We start from the raw sequence: 23,427 nt of genomic DNA, 5'->3' as shown, positions 1-23,427 counted from the left end.
CTATCATGGAGGACCTGGCATCGTCCCACAACTCTCCTTTTACTAAACTGGATAGGAAACCACAGGATGAGAAATAAGTTCTCGTCCTGTTCCCCTACTTCTGTAAGATTCTGTAGCTAATGGCACTCTCTACTATCTCATCTCTGTTTCTGTAAAAAAAAAAAAAAAATGTGACCACAAGCATTCTGAAGAGAAGTGTAAGGTCACACAGATGGTAGGTCTTCCTGAATTATAGAGTCAACGTCACACATCTAGAATGAATTTATTTTCTCTGGGAAGAAGGGTAGAGAGCTCATTTTCTTTTTCAGCATCAAAGCCCGTCAGAGGGATTTGGAGGATCATCATAGGGGGCTAGTTTTCCCCCTTCACCCTTTGTTCTTTGGTCACGGGCTGGTGAATACAACAGAGAAATAACTGCTCAAAGCCTCCGAGAGGAACAGTATTACAAGATACCAGGGCTGTACTGTCCTCAGTCTATGAGTTCAACTCAAGTCAATTTGTAGGAAAAAGTAAAGGCAGAAGAAGGTATAGCAGACGGGTGCTCGGTTTTATTTCCATTTTCTTACCTAAAGCAATAGGCCGCATCCAAAGCACGCTTCTTCCGCCGGTTGGACTGTTGTGACTCAAGTCTGTAGGAGGGCAATAACATTAGCAGGAGATGTGGGGTCTTCCCACTGTTTTTTTTCCTAGTGGACTTTATAGTTTTCTGATCACCACTGGTATATGTGGAGGTGCCATCAATACCTTGAAAAAATGCATTTGGGTAATAAACATTTAGCTTTACCTTCATCATATATTATCAGCTATATATATATATATATATATTTTTTTTCTTTTGTATATAGTCACAAATAGCAGTGATGACCACCATGACAGCATTGGCTGGCTATAGTCATTCCCCATGGAAACAGATGTGGCATAATAGGACTACCACAGGTGACTACACTTGTATGTGGGTCTCTTGTCAGAAGGCAGCACAGCATCAAAGGCAGGGCTGTTGCTTAGGAAGTCACAGCAGAAGAAGACTTTGACCTATGGCCACTAGCAACCTAGGCAGTTTAATTTAGTCGATCCTCAGTGTAGGCTGTGTTCAAACCCTCCACCAATGAACGTGCAGCCGTAGAACATGCCTTGTCACCCGCAGGCTCACATTCTTCCTAAGACTGCTAAACTCAGAAGACTTTCCTAATGAGCCTAAACTGAGACTTAGCTCCATGGCAGTGAAATAAGTTCAAGTGAAACAGAAGTCACCCTTACCTAATGCTATTTTGGGAAGCTGCAAAGAAAGGGCTTTTTCATTTATTTTATGGCATCCTCAACACTTTCCTGATTCCATCTGAGATTTAGAAACTTGAGCTCCCCAAAGCATGCTCAGGAGACTGCCAGTTTAAGCATTTAATCTCCACACTCAAGAGAATCATGACTAGGTTAGAGACTGAAATAAATCTCGAAACCTCTGGGAGCATTTTTCCATGAGCAGGGGGCCACTGTAGCCTTTTAAAAGTGGATGGAGGTCCCAGGTGATGTTAGGAGGGAAGAGAAATCAGCTCCCTGACCTGGCAGTGCAGGCCGATGTGGCACTGGCACGTGGGCACAGGCTTCCCTCTGGTCTCTTTCTCCAGTGACTCATTATCCAATGTACCAAGTGACCCAAGCCCTTGGCATCTTCTTATTCTCTCTGGTTTTTGGTTAGTTCACTTAAAGGTAGGCATGGGAAATCTAAAGCCTTGCTTTGTGTTTATCAGCTATTATAAAAGTCTGATAAGGAAGAAACTTGAAATATTGGGTACAGGCTAGAAAAGGGCGACTGTTCCAACACAGGGAAGTTAAGGCTTAGAAACTGAAGCTTGAGAGGACTCTTTTCTCTGATGAAAAACGGTTGTCGGTTTCTGATATTTGGCTTAGGGACTTATCAATGGATTTCACTGAGTGTATGTCATATAGTTCTATAATATCATAATAGATGGAAAATGAGCTTTGCTTAAATGAAGAATAAAGAGTTTAACTGACTAGTCAATATTTTTCAGGGTCAACGAGCCAATCAGTTAGTATTGACCAAGTCATGGTGGGGTACTGCCGAGTATGAAAACTGGGAAGCAATCCCTTTCTTCTAGTCTTTTTTGCCTCCTTATACTTTTTTTCCAGTCATATTTTTGCCAACACACTTCATCCAACCATGCAAAGTGACTTTATCCTCATGAGATTATCAACACAAGGCCTCCCCCACCACACAGTTTCAGTTACCTGCAAATCTTGCTTCTAGCTCTTCACTTTTATTTGGTATGATGTAATTGTTGGATGGTACAAAGGTACAGCAGGGACAATGTAAACTTATTTTAAATCCCAGGTTCCTATCTGGAAAACATTAAGTCAAGGAGGTCATTTGTAAGTATATTATCTGCGCTTTTAAATCTGCAATTCGATTTACAATAACTTAGGGACACATCTAGGGAGAAAACTAGAAGGTGGTTATAACCTTTATGGTGAAGCCACTCATGAACTGCATCAGTCACATCGAAGGACAGCCATTCGCCTTCTGCTCTTGTTTTCACGACTTTGCTGTCAATGTAGCGCTGGGTTGGAGATGTTAAATCTTTGGATTTGAGGATCTAGAGGGAGACAAGGCAAGAGCCAAAGCTCAGTTGGCATACCGACAGCCTGACGAAACCCAAACCATTAACATTATCCTGATTCATTATCTAAATTTAGCTGCACACCAGTGTGTCCACGTATTGTCATCTCAAGCATGGCCACATACATAAAAACATAACACCAGGCCATTTGCCATGAAAAATAGAGCTACTAAATCAGCTGCATGTTATGATAAAGGTGACGGGAACCATAAAGCCAAGTGTCTAAAAGAAAGTGGCAGTAATTATTTTGCTTTGCTGACATAAGCTTTGTGAGATTTTGGCCATAAATTCTATGCTATTAAGTTAATGGTTTTGTTGTTCTGCTTCCTTATTTCTTTAATTTTTGGGGAGCCGGGGTACAGAGAGGGACGGGGGAGAGGTCCCGTTCAGAAAACCCAACGCTCACCCTCCAAAGTCCCTGAATTATAAATCTTCTGCCAAAGACAGCAAGGTCCTAACCTTGGTTCCTAAACCCATTGGCATTAAAATATGTGTCCTGCCTCAGCTTTTGAGGTAAGCCTCTAGCTGGGATTTTTACTCTCAGTATGACTTGTGATGATTTATAAAGATATTCCATATCCCACAGCCTAAGAATGAATCTGGGCAGGAGCAATCTGGCACAGTGTGCCTCTGAGAGGCTGAAAGCAAATCAGCTCAAAACCGAGACTTTAGAAAGAAATGTTGATTTCAAATAAGTAAAGAACAACTGCAGCAAGTTCTTGGGTTTCTATGGGAAGTGAATAGTTGTGGTGGTTTTCAACAATTCTATCTTGAAACAGTAATGTTTTATGAACCAATCCACCATCCTAAGTCTCCTAGAGCTACAGTAAATCCTCCCCTCAATCTACAGCCTCTGCTTCCTCAGTACTTAGGGGCTTAGGATCTGCTTTCCCTGTCCTTTCTTACATTCAGTCTAATTCTTCATACCCATACTTATGGGTTTGGTCTCTTCTACAAGTTCACAAGCTTCTCCAAGTCAAGGAGCATGCTTTCAACTTGATAGCATTTCAAAGCATAGGACTCAGTTGAATCACTGTCTATTAAATGACTCTCTGAAGATCTAAATAATTTATTAACTCTCTGTTAGCCTTGCAAAGCAAAAAAAAAAAAAAAAGCGTGATTTCCTATTGATTTTAAAATGCATTTTCCCTGTCAGTGTGTAGACACAATTTTTTCCAGGTGATTTGACAACACAAGAATATTTGGCATTATAGTAGCCATTTTTTTTTCTGGATTAAGAAAGTATAAAAGAGGAAAGAGATTTTATGATTGGACTCTTGGGTGTCTTCATGAATTTTTCACAAATCATATTCTACAGGCCTGCCCCAATGGTCCAAAGAACCCCTATAAATAAAGAGAATCCAGAAGCAATCATGATCCTTCAATAGGCAAATGATTCTTTTTGTGAATTAAAGAAGCAAATAAACATGACTCGAGGGCTGGGCACAACAGGCTCTGGGTTTGGCACACATTGTTTCACTTAATGTAATCCTCAAAATATTGCTGTAAGGTAGATTAAAGAAACAGAAACTCAGGGGGGTGAAGTAAGTCCCTCAGTCCCTCACAGTGAACAAGCACAGAAGGAGGATACAAAGCAACTCTAAGTCATGTTTCTACTTCAGTGCTGGAATTTGGAAAGCCAAAAAAAAAAAAAAAAAAAAAGTTAGGGAAGTCAAAGTCAGATCATGATTCACCCTGACCCCTTTCCAGATGGCAGAACACATTTAATAATAAAGGCAGAGATCTTTAAATAAGATTATAATAGATGTCAGTACAGGATGAAAATATACCATGGTGGAATGTACACACAGTTAATGCTGACATAAAGCTGTAACTTTGCTTAACATCAGTCAGTCCTCTGGGAATCAAAGCTTTCCTTGGAAATAACTCCCAGTTGGGCAAGTAAGACACTACTTATCCACTTCAGAATAAATGGCATAATTAAACTAACATAGGATAGGAAGGATAAAAATAATGCTTGAGAAGAAATTCTCAGGCATTTCCATCTGTCTTACTGGCTAAAAGTTAATAACATACCCAGAATTCCTTTTTCTGTCTTTAGATTTTTCTCCTAGCTGATCTCCTATAGTGATACACTATTACATAATGTTTTGCATATTTTCTATGGTCCTAAAACATTGCTTTCATTATTATGTGATATATATATATATATATATATATATATGACATAATGATTTAATAGTTTAATTATGTATCAAAATAAGTGTATCACATATTAAATGCCCATGACATATGTGACATATATGTACGCACACATATATATAATATTCAATATCACTGAAGACACTGCATTTCTTTTAAATAAATAAATCATGACCAAATGGACAATAAAAATACATATTGGCAAGTCTATGAAAATTCTTTACCTCATAGAGAAGGAATAAATCTGGATTATCCTGCTCTGAAAACACAACAAAGGGGAGCAAAGAGACTGGAGTTCTTTCTGGTTTAAATATCATGAAAGACTGAGGATAATGGCTTCCTCCACAATCAGGGCATTAGCCAGCTCAGACAATGAACAACTTCATACTCTGAAAGGGTGAAAGGTCATCTAGATGTTTTACTAGTTCAAGATTCAGGAACAGGCTACATGTAAATCGCCCCCCAAAAGAGTTAGCTATTATAGTTCTGAAGCAGAGAAGTGACTTTAGTCTTGTGGGCTTATTGTCTTGAACTTTATGGACAAGGAGTCCTTACATCCACTTGTTGCAATTTAACTCCACTCTTCTTATGCAGTCCTTAGTGGAAACAGGAAACAGCTGCTTTCCATCACTCAGAGAATATCCCTCATATTCTCAGAGACTATTATTAAGTCCCCCTCAGCATGCTTGCTTTCTCTCTCTAAGCTAAATAAACCCAGTTCCTTCAGGCCATATTTAGAGGGGCAATTCTCAAGCCTTTAATCATTTGGGTAGCTAACAAGGATGGAAGATGCTATATAAAAGTATTCCTTCTATAGCTTCATGATTTCACTTTGGAATGGTCGAGGACACATTCTAATCACATCTTAGCATGGAATCTTAATTGAAAGCTATCTTTTTTCCTAAGAATAGGTACAACTCCCTTTCCCCTGTTTCTCTTTCATTTATCACCCGCAGTGGGAAGTGGCCTGGGAAATCAACCTGCTGCTCTTGCTCATTAGTCTTTTCTTACATTCAATAATTTATACAAAATTGACCACATCAGCCAACTTCTCACTCTATTTTAGCCTTCACAGTCTGCCGTTCTCCAGGGTGACTGATTTTTTTTCCTAGATCTTCCATAATAATTTCTTACACATTTTATCATGACAAGGTCAATTTAGGTGAGTAGCAAAAGCTTTCTTCACCTGTAAGCACTGAACTGGCCTGATTAGCCAGTTGACTCCTTCCATTCCATGTTCTGTTCTTTGTATTGGCTGGTACCCACAGCACACTGGGGTCAAGGCTGAAAACTTACTCTCTAAGCACCGCTGGTCTTGCCAGCTGAGTTGTACACTTAGTGAATATTAATTGTATGCATTTCTAAACACTTGGACTTGTTATTGTGATGATAAAAGTTAATTAAATGATTAATACAGGACTGGAAGAAAAGACAATTGTTGCTTCTGTGAAAACCAGGTTGAAAGTCATGGAAATTCTTCACAAAGACAAACTGATGTAAGAGAAAGTGGGGTTTTTTTTTTTTTTTTGGAAACAATTTGGCAGTTCCTCAAAAGAGTAAACATAAAATTATCATATGATCCAGCAATTCTGCTCCTGGGCATAATCCAAAAGAATTAAAAACAGAGACTCAAACAGATACTTCTACACCAATATTCATGGAAACACTGTTTACAATAGCCAAAACCTGGGGGAAAATATAACACTGACAGATGATGGATAAACAAAATGCAGTATACCATATAGTAGTGTATTTGTCAGTCATGAAAAGAAAGAAAATTTCTGACACAGACTCCAACAAAGAAGAACTTGAGGATATTAAACTAATTGAAATAAGCCAGACACAGAGGATATATACTGCATGATTTCACTTACATAAGTATCTACAACAGGCAAAATTTATAGAAATAGAGGAATAGAGGTTACCAAGGACGGGGAGTACAGGGTAATGGATCTTTATTGTTTAAAGAGTTCATAGTTTCTATTTGGGAAGATTAAAAAAAATTCTGGAAATGGATAGTGATGATTACTGCACATCATTGTGAACATAGTTAATGTTCTTGACTTGTATAAAGAATGGTTAAAATGTAGCTTTTATTCTATGTTTTACCACAATCATTTTTTTCCCTAATTTTAGGTGTGAGGGATATAGCTATAAAATACATAACAAAAAAGAAATAATAGGATAAAAATCTAGAAGAATCCTGTACTCAGGCTCTTCAGCAATTATTCTTAAGCTTCTATGTACTTCAAGTTAATTAAAAACCAGAAATCATAGATGATGCATTATGAATGTGTTCATGCAAAAAAATATAGCACACATTAGCAGTTGGCACCGCTATGTCAAAGAAAATTTCTTGGCCTTTTGTAAAAAACTCAACCTCAGTATGTAAGTTTGTGTGTGTGTGTGTGTGTGTGTGTGTGTGTGTATACATATGTGCATATAGACATATATTCACATACATTTGTTCTAAGTTCAAAACTTTAAGGTTTGCATCTCTCTGTCTCTCTCCTCTTATGTTTATATACTCAGCTACTTTAACTTCTTTTTTAATTAAACAGCTGACCAACAACAGTTCCTGACTGAACTAGAAAGGAGGGCTTCTAAAGTATGGAAAATGAGATTTAGCTGTCTCTCGCTTAGCCGCCACCCACAGAGGTGTTCCAACACTGGTGAACTTACATTACTAGTATATAAATATTATATATAACTTGTGCAAAATACTCACATATCTCCTTTGGCAAAGGCTCTAAACTCTTCACTGAGTTACAAAACCCTTACACAAAAGGATTCATTCATTTCTCCACCACTGGCAAGCAGCCAGCCAGAGACTGAATAGAGGTGAAAGTCACTCATATTACCCAATAGTTTGGGGGTGAAAAAAAAGAAGTAAAAATCTGGATGCAAAATTATAGCCAGAGAAAACCTTGGACTTAAAGAAATAATGGTATAAGTCAAGCCAGGATTTGGCTGAGACACCAACAGCGACATCACTTACACTCCTATGAGTCATCACAGAGTTACATGAAAATATTGGAATTCAATGTTAACCTTTCATAATCAGATACTAACAGTCCTATAGGAGACCAAGGATGTATTTCTATCAGACTTCTAATGGAAAGGGACTATAAGAATAGTTCTGTAGAAAAAAAACTGGCATCAAGGTAATTAGTATTAGTCCATCTTGGTGTTAAATGCACTTAATGTTTTTAGTACTTCAACAGTATTTAATCCTTAAATGTACTTAAATATTTTAAGTGTTTGCAGTGACTTGTACAGAGTGACTAACACATGTTGAATTAAACATTCACTCTGCTGGCTATGAGCACGATTCCCTCAGATCTGCTTGACCCAGAGTTATTAACTTCAGTGACATGAATCACCAACATTAGAAAGGCACTTAGAGACCATCTGCTCCAACCCAACACAACTCACTCTCTAATATGTCTTTGTCTAAGCACAATGAACTCTCTACTTTATGAGAAAGGTCATCCCACTTTGGACAATTCAAATTGATCATATTCTTCTAGATCTTGGACTTGAAATTCCCATCAAGTGGTCTCAGTTAATCGTAGCACCATCGCCTCATGCTTGCACAATTCACTGTAGTTCTTCAGACATCTTCACGTCTTTCAGTCTTCACAAAAACCCCACGGGTTAAATATGATGGCTTTTAGTCTCTACATTCTATAGCTAAAGGAAAAGAAGCCTGAATCACTTGGGTGCAAAACCCAGCAAGAAGAACCTGGATGAACATCTGGCCCTTTTAATGCCAGCCAGGGGGTTTTCCAATAGTGCATTTTCTCTTTCCTCTCCATGGCTGGTCCCAATCACAACAGTGGTGTCCTTCAACTGCTTCCTTCAGGACAAGTTCAAGGTGCTTTACTATCTTTGCCAAGCCCTTTCTCCATATCCTTCTTAAAATTAGTTTCTCAACATACTCCAGATAAAGTCTAGCAGTATATGGAGGATATCCTCCGAGTAACTGCTGTTTCCCTTGTTCTGAACAATACTTTTAATGCAAATGATTTACTTTTGGCAGTATCTGCATCACACCATTGAGACATAGCAATTTTTTTTGTTCTTATACACAGACTGTCATTATGTCTGATTTTCCAAATCCCTTCTGTAATGAGGTAATAAAGAGGAAGAAATAAAGGAAGGCAAGCAGGAAAGGAAGATTGGCCTCCAAGTTTAGCCTGTTTCCAAATCATCTGAGTAGCTCATTAACACAGGTTGCTGAGCCCAGTCCTGGAACTTCTGGTTTAACAGAATGAGGTTGGGACCCAAAATTTGCATTTCTAACATGTTCCCACATGTGGCAGAAGCTGCTGGTTCAGGGACCACTCTGAATGCCACTACTGTAGTCCATACTTATGTAATTCTCTTTTTTTTTTTCTCTCTCTCTCTCTCTCAGAAGCAAATGCAAACAATATGTGTGTCTGTATTAATTTTGTACTTTATTACATGATCTCTGAATTTTAAGTTTGCAAAGGTAAACTAGCCTTTGCAGCCACATAGTACTAGTGACTGTGTATCCAATGTCTTCATCAGGTTGGTGATGACAACGTTAAATATCATAAGACCAAAACTGGAACCTGTTCCCAGATCCTCAGTTACTCCCTTCCTGGTTGGCTGTTTCTTTAATTAACACTCGGTGGCAGGTTTTATACAGCAAAGGAAAAGTTGAATTTCACCAGTTGAAGTGTATTGTGAGGACTAATTAGACCAGGAGTCCACCCACCTGGGCCAATTGACTATTCATTCCATTTCCTCAGTGGCCCCTTAGGTTCTCTGAAGAATCCGTAGGGCTGTGCCAACTGCCCTTGAAGATTGTTAGCATAGTGGAAGGGTTCAGAAGCTTAGGAGTTGGGCAAGGCCAAGCTATTGATGAATCTGATTTTCAAACTCACCTTTTACATTGTTGAGATCATTGAATGTCCCAGAATAGGCAACGTACCAATCATAGTGTTTGCTGTTCATAATGTTTGCTATAATTATGTTCCTTTCCTGTTCGGAAACTTCCAGAAGCTTTTAATGCTTAGTGCATATAGTATAATTGATATAATATACAACTGGCTACCAACCTCTCATTCTAGACTCACCTTTCATTCTGGAAGGCCTAAGCTAAATAATATCCCTAAAACAAATATTATGTATTCTAAAATCTGTCTTTAGACTAGTAACCCTATCAGAATGCTTTTCTCCTACCTCTGATATTTACCTTAAAAAATTTTGACCAAATTAGAAAAAAAAAAAGAGAGAAAACTTTCCATTCTTCAAATTCAAACTTCAACTCCAGCTTTTCAATGAAATGCTTACTTTCGGTATAAACTAAAGTCAGACTTCTTTTCCTAGCTCCCCATGTAATTCCTGGATGCCGGATATCTGACCCCTTGCACATACTGTGAGGGGAACTATCTATATATATAAATGTCTATTTCCTCCAATGGAATATTAAGCTCCTCAAAGATGGGCAGAAACGAAAACTTAATTAAATCTCCACACACTCTTATATTCTAGTTTGCTGGCACTAGCAGATAAGGAATATATATTCACTGATTTGATCTTAGAAGAAACTGACTCTGTGAGTTGAAATCCTAATACTACTGAAATCCTAACTCACAGAGACAGACACACAAAGCGCACCCCTGAACACACTCTTGGGCTTATCTATGGGAGGAACAAGTGATACTTTAACATACCACACCAACATTCCTACTCCAGAAGGCTTTCATTGATTGTGGAGGAATAAAAAAATAATAATGACAGAAACATAGTAAATGATGATAGCTAGAGGTGCTGAACTACTTAACATGCTTAGTTAATCTGTTTAGTCATTCATTCATCCTCAGCATAACAGCTGAGCATCTAGTATGCACTGAGTTTTCCTTTCTTCACTTGTTTGAATTTACTTGATAGCTTAGTTTCTCTGATGTGGTTCAACAAATATTAAAGACCAGATGTTAAGCAAAGCATGACACCTAAATTACAGGACAATGAAATGGTCCCTGTTCTTAAAAGAATTCACTGAATAGTAAGGGAATACAAACATCTCCCTAAGAATTTAAAGCCATGTGTTCACAGGGCACAATGAGCGGATAGAAGCAGGACATCTACTCCAGTTCAGGGAAGTCAGGGAGTTTCCTGGAGCAAGAATATGATAGAAAAATTCATATCAACATCTGTTAAGACTGGCAGGGATCCTGAGCACTGAGAGACCCAGTCCAGGTAATAGAGATATGCTGGCTCTTTAGATAGGGGGGCACCTAAAGGTGCTCACTTTCTATTGAGTGGCCTTTTGCCCTTTCTGAACTTGCTTACTTGGGGTTCTGAAGAGTTTGCTTGATAGGAGTCAGGCAAGGCCAAGCTATTGATGAATCTGATTCCTGGCACTGGAGTAACAAAGTACCACGAGCTGGGTGGCTTAAAATGAGAGAATGCTCTCTCTCTCTCCCGGATCTAGGGGCTGGAAATCAAGGTGTTGGCTGGATCATGCTCTCTTTAAAGTCCCTAGGAAAGGGCCCTTCCCTCCTGCTCCTTCCAGCTCCTGGTTGTGTGCTGGCCATCTTTGGCACGCCTTAGCTTCTGCCACACGACTCTGGTCCCTGCTTTCATCTTTGTATAGCCTCCATCTTCACATGGCCTTCTTTCTTTCTTTATTTGGTACTGGGGATTGAACCCAGGGGCACTTAATCACTGAGCCACATCCTCAGAAAACCCCTCCCCCCACTTTTTAAAAAAAAATTTGAGATAGAGTGTCACTAAGTTGCTAAGGGCCTTGCTTAAGTTGCCGAAGCTGGTTTTGAACTTACAATACTCCTGCCTCAACCTCCAGAGTGGCTGGGATTACAGGCAAGCACCACCATACCCGGCCACATGATCTTCTTCTTATAGGAACACCAGTCATATGATTATTCAAGACCCACCCTCCTCCAATATGACTCTCATCTTAACGAATTACATCCGCAATGGTCCTATCTCCAAATAAGGTCACATTCTGAGAATCAGAACATCAACATACCTTTTAATCTTTTTTTTTTTTTTTTTGGTCTGGCTACCCCATAAGAGTGGGTATTCACAAATTATGCTATGTTGAGTGTGTTCTAAATGCTCAGTCTCACTGTGAAGTCCTTCAGGGAAAGGAATGTTCTTTCTCTTTCTTGTTACCCCCACAGTCTTCTCCACAGCTCCATACACAGCCCCTGCTTGGTAAATTCTCATCAACTTACAGACTTCATTACAAAGTGACAAGCCCATGGACAGTCTTTTACTGCGATAGACAAAAACTTCTTGGCATTTTATACGCATCCATGTAGCCCCAACAGAGGTGAGGTATGTCAAGGAGGCAGGATCACCAGTCGGCATAGGCAATTTTATACTGTATTTTATCCTTTCTACTTATCCCACCTTAGGAAGGCAATGAAAATGGGGGAGAAAAATCAAGAAAGAGAAATTTTGGTAGTAGAAAGTGGGGCCTTATGGAGAACCAGAACTGGGGAAGACTGCTTATTCTGCATTGGCACTAATGTAGTTCATTCTTCCTGTTGAGTGTAGCCTGCTTGACCACATGGGCCACTTCAGAGCTGCCTAACAAACCAACATAATGCACTATTGTTCTTCAGAAGCAGCTTAGCAGACCCAGTACTTACCTTACTTCAGCCATCATCATGTCCTGCAGTTGCCATGGCTCCTTCAGAAATGCACCTAAGGTGTCCTAAATATACTTGGCAAGAACTTCCTGAGAGCTTGCACAGTCGGTCCTCATGAAATATACATGAGCTTCAGAAGAAGGAAGCAAGTAAAAAATATAGCCTCTTTGGAACTCTGATAGATACATTATTGGGTCACCATATTAAGTCTCTTCACGGAACATAGTTATGCACATTGATAAGTATCTATATTATACATTCCAATGTGCAGTCATGATAAAGTAGAGCATATGTAGATCTTTAATGATCTTTATGGGAATGTCATTAGATACCTCTTCAAGCTAAACACACACACACACATACATACAAGAAAGTCTCTCTTCTGTGATGAAACACCTTATAATTCTATATTGTTTCCTTCTTTTTTTTCCCCATTCTCTACAGATGGGCTTTCATTCATGTGTGCATAAATAAGGGAATTCATTTCACAGGTCTAGAGGATGAAGGAGTCCTTTGTGTGAATAGACCGTCTCTCAGATGTGGCAGCTCAATCGCAGTTCATGAGACCATCATGCAGAAACAACACAGCAGAGAAAAAGACTTAACAGGAAGAAGTCCCTCAGTGCAGGCAAAGAGATTGTGTTGCACAATGTGTAACGGCAAAATTTGAAGGAAAACTAAGCCAACATGATAACACTCCTCTCCTGGCTGAACTCTCTCAATCCCTGCAGCTCCATCACACACTATGGATTCTGACAATTACCCAGCTGTTTTCTGTCATGGGAGGAGTCTCTACAACAAGTCTGAGAGTTCTCTGAGGCCACATCTTCTGATCTCTTTATTTGTTCACCTTCCAATTCCACTCTGACTTCAATATACACATGCTTGGGAAACACCATTCGAACACCCTTTTCCATTCTCCTAGCTCTTAAGACATGTAGGACCTGTACTAAATTTAAATCCCTATTAATACTCAGCCAAACACTTTAATTTAGGGAGAGTTGACTATACAATAATGAAACTGTATAGTTTTTCTACAAATATACAGAGCTTATGAGTTACTATATTAGTTCATTTTGTATTATCATAATAAGATACCTAAGGATGGATACTTTAAAAGAAAAGAGGTTTATTTGACTCGTGGTTTCACAGTCGAAGCTTAGGCAGTCATATTTGATTGATCTCGGGTTGAGGAGCTTCTACTACTTCACAACATGGCTGGTGGCAATAGTGGTGAGTGGCATGAACAGAAGAGGACAAACGTGGGTGTTGCCACTTTATAACAACCTGCTCTCAGGTAACTAATCCAGTATGCACTATACAACCCTCACCCACAAGTCAGAAATAAACCACATTTTTCTGAGGCAGCACCTTAATAACCTAATTACTTCCCACTAAGCCCCACATCTTAAAGGTTCCATCACCTCTTGACACTGTGACACTGAGACTAAGCATCCAGCACACGAACCTTTAGGGAATAAACTATATTTAAACCATAGTAGTTATTCAAGAATATCCGTTTCATTAATTTGTAACTTTATGCTGTTATTATCTATTTCACCAGAATTGGCCATGAATCAATAATACAAAATGGGTAGATATATACATTCCTTTCTTCATAAATATTGACCCATATCTTTTTTTAAATGTAGAATTTCCAAATCATAATAAACGAGTAACATTTCTTAAAAGAATTTCTTCATGGTGCTCACTTTGGCAGCACATGTAAATTGGAACAATACCAAGAAGATTAGCATAGCCACTGTGCAAGGACAAACAAAAATCCATGAAGTACTCCATAGTTTTTAGACAAAGAGGAGTGAAGGAAAAAGAGAGGGGATGGGAATGGGAAAGACCATAGAAGGAATCTGACATCACTTTCCTATGTTCAAATATGATCCACGACCCGTGAAACTCCACACCATGTACATGTTATACTCCATGTATGTATAATATGTCAAAATATATTCTACTGTCATGTACAACTAAAAAGAACAAAGAAAAATTCTTAAAAAAAAACCCTTTGCATGAAGTTGCATATTTATTTTCACAAGATTCCTTGTACTTGAATCTTTTGAAATTTTCCATAAATTCATTCAAAAACATTTATTAATCACCCACTACACAGGATCCATTTCAGGAGTTTATCTCTAGCAGTGGGGATAACACCATAAACCGCCTAAGGATAGAGCAAGTACAAATTATGAAGAAAAGTATCAAGGAGAAGAGTACAGTGGAGAATGGGGTTGGACATGCTGGGCAGAGAGACACTGAGATGTCATACAGGGGAGCCAGGAAAGGCCCCCCCTGAGTCAGAGACATGTGAGGAGAGACCAAAAGGAATGAAGGGAGTGAGCCAGGCGGGGAGCTGGGGACAAGCACCGTGGATGGAGGGAACATTGGCCACAAGCCTCAGGAAGAAATGAGCTCGGGGTGTTTGAAAAACTGCAAAGAGGTCAGCAAGTGGAAGCCGCATGAGTCAGAGAGGTTACAGTCAAAGAGCAGGCAAAGAAGGGACAGGTGGAGGCAGCTGCATAAGGCACAGTCTGTGGTATATGAAGTCACTGTAGGGATTAGAACAGGGGGCTTTTAAAAGAAGTTTTATTTTAGTTCTTAATGCTTATGGGGTACCGTGTTTTGATGCATGTGCATTGTGTAATGATAAATTCAGAGCAATGCATATATATCCATCGCTTCTAACACTTGTCATTGATTTGTGATGAGAACATTGAAAATCCTCTCTTCTAGTTGCTTTGAAATATACAGTAGTTGATCTCATAGTAATAGAGTAGAACAGTGGTTAGCAGAAGCTGGGGAGGGAGGGAGGCTGGTAAATTTATACCAGATAGAAGGATCAGGGGCCAGTGTTCCACTGCACAGTAGGGTGACTACAGTGAACAGGGGATTTTGACATGACCCACATCTCCTCAGGGATTGCTGACTGCTTTCTGAGGGAAACAAGAGACGGACTAAGACGCCATTGGAATAACCCAAGTGAGAGGGAGGAAGCAACAGAGATGCAGGAAGTGGCTGGATTTCAAATATAGCTAACAAAATACTAGAAGATCAATTTAATTATTTGCTTGAACTATTTGCTTAGAACCTTGGCAATTTTCTAAAAAAAAAAAAAAAATCAACATTACCTTTCAAGCATTGATATTCATCCCTGCTGAAAGAATTCTCTCGAGAATGTGTTAGATCTTCTGAACACAGGAGTGGCAAAAAATATTCTGATCATCGGTGGCATTAAAAAAAAAAAAAGAAGAAGCACACATCCTGCCTTGGAACAGATTTTGCCCTAGTGGAAATTACCGAAAAGAAAGAGGGCACACCGAACGTTTACAACAGGATGGGTGGTGGGTGGGGACTTACTGAAAATCGATTCAAGAGACAAAGAATCCAGTCCATTTGTGGGATGGCGGAGTAGAAAAAAAGTAGTTATGGGACAAGGGAATGAGGTAAAAAGCATCACCATTGGGGTCAATCGCTCTATAGTCAGTCTTCAAAAAGAAAAGCAAGATACATCACAACCCCCAGCCCATGTGGCTCCCCTTAGAGACCTGAAAAAGCAAGCAGAATAATAAAATGACGGCTGCTCCCGTAAGTGTGCTCTTTTCCACTGATAACAGGAAATGAATCAGACCTCGTGCAATCGGAGATGGATTGCCACTGTCATGGAGTAGCTCCATAAGCATGAGCCAACTCTAGGGGAGATAGAAACCGTGTTCTAGAGGACAAGACAGATTCTGATAATAATCCACTGCTTCTGTATTGAATGTGCCACACTTTATATATGGTTTATCCTCATGGTAACTCACTAGACAAAACTGCTATCTCTATTTTATGGAGAAAAACGGAGGCTCGGAGAGATGAGTGATTTGTAGGACTACAAAGCTAGTAAGTAAAAAAGGTAGAGGCCAGGTGCGGTGGTGCACGCCTGTAATCCCAGCAGCTCGGGAGGCTGAGGCAGGAGGATTGGGAGTTCAAAGCCAGCCTCAGCAAAAATGAGGCACTAAGCAACTCAGTGAGACCCTGTCTCTAAATAAAATACAAAAGAGGGCTGGAGATGTGGCTCAGTGATTGAGTGTACCTGAGTTCAAACCCCAGTAAACCCCCCTCCCCCGCACCCAACACACACACACACACACACACACACACACACACACACACACACACACGTAGAAAGCTAAACCAGGACTTATTGGTTGCAAGTTCTCTTCTCTTCTCACCCCGAGTTGCTCATCAGCAACTGAATGAGACCACCATGAGTGCAGTGAGTGAAAAATATTCTTTAAGGTGACCCTAAAGCAAACTCTTGAGAAAGCAACCAAGAACTCAGACCTAAAGCAATAGGGGACAAGGTGAGCTTTCTTTAAGAGATTTTAGACAGACTTTAAATTTAAGATATTGTTTTGTATAGAAATTCAAACTGGATGCTTTGGAAACTGTAAGGATAATAATAACAACAGTAAGTGTTGAGAAGGCAGACACTGAGCTAGCAGATTCCATGCATCCTCCCTAGGCCTTTCAAAATCTTTGTCAAGTAGATGCTTTGGTCTGCATTTCATTTGATTTTTTGAATTGCCTCAGTAATAAGGGCTTCCTCAGATTTCCCAAAGGGGCAAAGCCATGCCTTACACCCACAAGGAATCAACTCTGCAGGCTTCCTTCTGCCAATATGGTGAAGTGGTCTAGCGCATGGCCCCTGGGCGCTCTGTCTGGGTCGGAGTTCTGGCTCTGACTTTTCCTAGCTGCATGGTTTAGGAAAGTTACTTATCATCACTCTACCCCAGTATCCTCATTTATAAAATAAGGGTAATAACAGTACCTACTTCATGGGGTTATTCTAAAAATTAAATAAATCACTATGGGGATATGTGTGTGTATTTATATATAGAGAGAGAGCACTTACAATATAATGCCTAGCACATAGTAAGCACTATATATGTTATCAATAATCATCAATAGTTACTGGGTCACACTATTAAAAAAAGAATAAGAATGTCAGCTACTATTGCATCATTGCTACTTTTCTTTGAATAAAGTGGGAGAAGGACTCTCTATTCACACTACTCGTGGGGTCTCATCTGTTCACAGAGTTAACAGAGACTCTAAGTAACTTCATAATCTACTGCAAATGGTAACAACCCAATCTCCTTAAGAGGCAAGCATGCCATCTGATCAGTTCAAAAAACCCCCGAGATATTAATAGCCTTGTACAAACAAAGTGTTTATTATACCTTGTGGTTTTTTAAAGTGGTTTCTATGCTGTGTATGTCTCCAATGTGGCGCCAGGTTAGGATTCAGTATTAAGGGGATTGTATGCCGTAAAATTCCATAAAACAGGAGCACAGTATAATTCTTTTTTTTGGGGGGGTGGGTAGCACTTTTTGCAAGTCTAATTTAACAGACAGTCAATTTTTTTGGCTGACCTCTTTTTATTTTACACCCCTTTGGGCAATATGAGAACGAAAGCTCAACTCTGTATCACTGTTCGTGTGTGCGCTCGCATGTGTAGTGGGGGAGAGTGTCATTAACCCAGTAGTACTGTGATCCTTGACATGATAGAACCTCACCTTTTAGTTCTAAAGTCTCTTAAAAAGCCATCTACCTTGAACTTTCACCCTAAAGCCTTAGAGATGCACATTTTAAAGTCTTTTGCAGAGGTGGTTTATACAGAATGTCCTTAAGGGCAATTCACTCTTCCCTACTGAAATTGTTGTTTACTTATTTGCTCCATAAACTTCAATTCACCCTTTCATCCTCAAATCTGAAAATCCATTTAGTATACAGTTTGAGGCCAAAAAAATAAATAGATATAAATGACTTAGGATTTAGCCACTGTTTGAGATCCTTGCAACCAGCCTCCTCTAGAACTGAGATTTCCGTGCGTTGGAAAAGCTGGTTATTTTCAAATGTAACTTAAACAGGGATTTAAATGCCACACTGGAAAGAAAGAGGTCAGAGAAAGCAGGAGGAGATTTTTGTTTTACTCTCATTTGTCAAAGTTCTGATCGAGTGATCAGTAGAGAAGGGAGTTCCCTTCCTAAGCTTATGGTGGTGCTGAAGCTGGGTGACCTACTTCTCTATAAAAATGAATAGTGCCAGAGTCTTTGAAGGCCACAGTCAAGAAATCCAGGTTTTTTTCTAAACCCACTGAGACTGTTTCATCTCAGCACATTTGTCTTCTACTGAAGAACAGCCACCCACCAGCAGAGTGTCTTCTATTAAGCTGTCTGGTGCCAGCATTTGTGGCCCCATAACAGCCTCACATGAGAAGGTGACATTTTGCTAGCTCTTTCTCTTGATGCAGTATGACATATGAACTCAGTACACCACTGTGCTTCCTCCAGGAGTTATTTTTGCATAATTTTATTCAGCCGTCTGGAATTCATAAGCTAATCTTAAAAATGACCTGGTAACTGATTTTCACTGATATGTCAATCAAAGACTTTCCCCTGGAGGAATGGCAGGTACAGAAGTCAAATCTAAGATGGTGACATGGAAGGAAAACATATGTTGGGTGCCCACTTTCCACCTGGCAAACATACACCTTGTTTCATCTCACTCTCACAATAAATGGAAAGTGAATCAGGAATTCCTCAGAAAACATAGGTCATATTTCCTATGACATCAAACACCACACCAGCCTGCTTCATAAAGGGTGAGTAGGGAATACAGAGGTAGCCACCAAATCCCAAAGGTAGCAAACACACTGAAGCACAATGAAGATAGTCCTAACACAATCCTATGCACTCTAATTAACCAAACCCACTTCTCTATCTATTCAAATATCCCTGCAATACATATTGTTGGGCTCAAAAGAATCTTGATTTAGATCAATGGCTCAGCCTCTTTGAATTATGTCTGTCCACTCAAGGAACCTAACCAAAATGGCAAATTAACCCCAAGTCTCATAACTCCCCTATGATTTGGATACGGTTTGAGTATGTCCCCCAGGGATTTATGTATTGGGAGCTTGGACCCCACTGTGGGCAGTGCTGAGAGGTAATAAAATTTTTATGAGGCAAACTTTAAGAGGGAGATGGCCAGACTGACCTAGCCCCCTTATTCTAGCTTCCTAACTCACCATGTGATCTATCTTTTCCCCCTTGCATAAGCTCCTGCTATCATGGTGCCACAAGGCAATGTAGCCAAGGGAATCCTCACCAGAGCCAGTGCCATGCTATTTGGATTTTCAGCCTCTAAAACTGAGCTAAATAAACCTCTTTTCTCTGTAAGTACTTAACCTCAGTTGTTTCATTATACTTCAGAACAAAACAAAACCAACCCAGATGAATATAACTTACCAGAATGGGATCTCAGGCATTTCTCTGGGTTCTCCAGAGTTTGCTCAGAGTATTGTGGGCATGTCTTATTGGTGAAAAGACTACACTGTTGAGTCATAGCTTACTGATCTGTTCTTCCACCAGCTCCTGAACAAAAAGGCTCAATCTGATTTATCTCTAGATGACTGGAAGCAGGTATGGTGACAGAACAAGGAGATGCTCACTTTGGGTTTTCCAATTGTTACTCCACGTTACACAGTGGGTTGGGAAGGCATTAAACATGGTTGCAACTTCTTTAATATAATCCCCATTGATAGATGGGGTCTGTTTCCTTTCCCTTGGAATCTGGGATGCCCTGTAGCTCATTTGATCAGTAGAGTGCAAGTAATATCAGTTCTGGGCCTAGTTTTTAAGAGGATTGGCCGCTTCCACCTGATAAAGCAGACTCCTGAGCCTCCATGGAAGCCACATAGAAACACCCTGAGACAGAAGAGAGAATGAGGGTCCCTGCGGAGTCCGGCCTTCCTGCCATCCAGGAGAAGCTCCAAGCATATGAGAAAAGTCATCAATGATCCTTCAAACCAGCCATCTGGATGCCACCAAGTAGCCCCAGTTAAAGTGACACGGAACTAAAGAGTATATCAGCCAAGCCCTGACCAAATTTTTTGACTCATAAACAAATTATGAGATGAAATAAAATGGGCATTATTTGAGACCATACAATTTTTGGATAGTTTTTTTTTTAATTTGGCAAATACATAACCAAACAGTGATATGAATCCTACTACCCTGGAGGCGGTAAGGTAATTGAAAATAGGTGTGGAAAGGGTATGGTTTGGTGAGAGGAAACTAGAAATGCCTCAGAGTTCTAAGTCCTCTCAGAGCAGCAGATCTAAGCATAGGTATTATTAAATAGCCCCAAGGAATTCTTTAGGGACACAATTCTTTAGGGACACCAATTACTGGCTTAGACAAGCCAGTAATTTCTCCAGGCCTCATTTCTTCACTGTACAGTGGAGAATTCATCACACTCCAAGGTAGCAGGTGTCCTTGTTCATCATGCAAGTGATATTCAACTTGAAAAAGATTTGCCTTTGTATTTTCCCTCTATCTTATAACTCCAGTCATGATTTTAATCATAAATATAGAGGCAACTTAATCAAAGAAAGATGTGTTCGAATTTCCAGATGGGCTAAGCAGTACTGACCTGTGGGTTTGAAACCACTCCCAGAGAATTGGAGATTTATCTGAGCATATTTCAATAAAGGCTGCCTTTGTTATAAAGCTTTAAAAACACAGCAAGAAGCCAGGCTCAGCGGTGCACGTCTGTAATCCCAGTGACTCAGGAGGCTGAGGCACAAGGATTGTAAGTTCAAAGCCAGTCTCAGCCACTTAGTGAAGCCCTGAGCAACTTAGCAAGACCCTGTCTCAAAATAAAAATAACAAAAAGGGCTGGGGATGTGGCTCAGTGGTTAAGTGCCCCTGGGTTTAATCCCCCAATACAAGAAAAAAAAGAAAAAAACCTAAAAAAAAAACCCAGCAAGGATACTTTCTATCTGGAAAAAGTTGTGTTTTCTCTCCTCTTTGCCTGCATCTATGAAAGGGCATTATCCCTCTCATAGTTCCTACATTATTGGCATACATTTGAAGCCATATCCAGATCATAGAAGTATATGCTAGTCAGGATTCATTAACATGACAGAGGTTACACCAAGTAGGACAGTAAGATTCTATTTTACTACCTTTCTGACAGACTGTTTTATAAAGAGGAGAAGGTTGTGAAAACCTTGAATTCCCAAGTTTTTAGTTTTATCCAAGCTCAGTGTAACTTCATCCAAAGCTCAGGTCCCAACAACTCCCAGATAGGAAGAACCAATAGACCTCCGTGGCCTGGGACCAGACAGACAAACCCTGAGCTCACTCTCAGAGGTGCTACTTTAGGATATCAAGCTAATATTATGACTCTAAAAAGAGTACCAGGAAATACTGTTTGGGACAGAATGACCCCCCCAAATTTGGGATAGGTCTTCAATCTCCCAATGCTCTCCAAATGAGAATGGAAAGATGCAGTTCCAAAGGAGAGAAGGATCACATCCAAATCACCAAGAGAGCTTGTTGAAATTGCATCTGTCCAGAAGCAATTGTCCTTTTTCTTCCCAGAAAGAACTGTGGGTAGTCCTCATAAAAGACACACTTGATGAGGAAGTACCTGTGCCCACATGTATGCTCACACACAGCTGCATACATGGAAAACTGTGAAATCAATCATCTAAGAAATCCTAATAAATCACTCATACAACTATCTCAGCACCCTAAGAATTGATTCACAGTCTCCCTAACTTCCTCTAGGGAGTAGAATGTCAACTATATGTCAGGTAATATAGTAATCAAAGGACATCTAGAAACTTTAGAGACTTTGTTCTTCAGAACAGTCAAGCTTTCCAAATAGTTGGAGATCTGCCCATTTAAGCACCAAGCCATTTTTTTTTCCAAAGTAATATTTCAGCAATTCTGGATATAAACCTTTCTAAAATTTATTACCTGTGTTCAATTTTCCTGAATATAATTTAACCTCACCTTCATAATTCAAGGCTGTAATCACAGGCATCAATTTCTGTCCTGGGACTACAAAAGGGAGTTAGTTTATTACTGAAGGTTGCAAAGACCTCTAGTTAAGAGCTGGAGGCAAGTGGAAAGTTGGTAAACAACAATCCAAAAGTGAGACTCCAAATAAACAAGCCAGAAGCAGAAGTCAGAAACTAGGTAGGGAGCCAAGGAGATAAAATAGAGGTTAACTATCAACAGTGGAAGATTTAGCAAAACTGTCCACAACAGGCATTGCTTCCATGACTTGATTTCCTGAGTTAGTTTGCAACTGGCAAAATCTCAGCTCTAAAGGATCATCTCTGTGGCTGTCAGGGTATCTTCCTCTGCTTTCCCTTCTTCCATACTTCTAACTTCTTGTGGTCCTAGAGACCATCCACCTGGTCAGAAGTGGATAAAGGGCTCAGCTGCCTTCCTGATAACTCAGCTGTATGAGGGCTTTGCTGTGGTCAAGAACCTCTCTAACTCATTTCCTGGACATCAGCTATTTTCAGGAGGTGATATTGCTGCAAGGTGAGTTCCAGACAGATTAGAAGGTTCAATTCTTTCTTAATTTTCTGCTGGAGCTGTCTCCTACAGGTGTTCTGTGACAATGACCATCAGGTCCTTGCCTCTTAGAACTAAAAACTTCCATCTCGGGCTGTACCCTTTCCAACTGAGAGACTCAAATCCACGTGTGTCTGGTTGCCTGTGTCATGGAGTAGTTAATATTGCAAAAAATCTCTCAGAAGGGGACACATCTACTAAGAACTCACCAAATTCCTCTAATTTTACCAGCCTCATTGGATGCATCCCTTCTTAGAGCCAGGATAGCCTCTGGGAGGAAGGGAAGTCATCAGCAAGCCTTCTGGCAGAGACCACTCATCAGAGCAAAGGCCAAAGATATCAAAGAATAACAGTGATTTAGCAGTTTATGTTGCAGGCAACAAGAACTAAGAGACCCTGCCTTCAATTTACTGAAGCCACATAACTGAAACAGCATCAAAGAGAATAATCCATAATACAGTCATCAGCCCAGACAGAAACTGAGTGTTTTAATTGAAAAAAGAAGGGAAAAAGGAGACACAGGAGATGTTCTCATGTTTG

The 23,427-nt window shown here is 39.9% G+C and overlaps 1 protein-coding gene and 1 non-coding gene across 4 annotated transcripts in view; one reads left to right on the top strand and one right to left on the bottom strand.

Annotated features, from left to right (window-relative positions):
* The window catches only part of Tgfb2 (transforming growth factor beta 2), an 84,745-nt gene that overhangs the window by 6,835 nt on the left and 54,483 nt on the right, over nucleotides 1-23,427 (bottom strand). For 2 of the 3 annotated variants that reach the window (XM_021732985.3, XM_013362692.4), the window contains 3 exons: nucleotides 2,477-2,609; nucleotides 2,245-2,355; nucleotides 567-744 (listed from right to left, as the gene is read on the bottom strand). In XM_021732985.3, the coding sequence (XP_021588660.1) occupies nucleotides 567-744; nucleotides 2,245-2,355; nucleotides 2,477-2,609 (422 nt within the window). The remainder of the gene's footprint in view (nucleotides 1-566; nucleotides 745-2,244; nucleotides 2,356-2,476; nucleotides 2,610-23,427) is intronic. The other variant, XM_021732986.3, reaches the window with a different exon arrangement.
* On the top strand, nucleotides 14,153-14,254 carry LOC120887787 (U6 spliceosomal RNA). The gene has a single exon (XR_005731110.1). It is a non-coding gene; the product is annotated as a U6 spliceosomal RNA (small nuclear RNA).

Source organism: Ictidomys tridecemlineatus, chromosome 10, assembly GCF_052094955.1.
Source record: "Ictidomys tridecemlineatus isolate mIctTri1 chromosome 10, mIctTri1.hap1, whole genome shotgun sequence".
NCBI classification, from domain to species: Eukaryota; Metazoa; Chordata; class Mammalia; order Rodentia; family Sciuridae; genus Ictidomys; species Ictidomys tridecemlineatus.
This window is presented reverse-complemented; position numbering and strand designations above follow the sequence as displayed.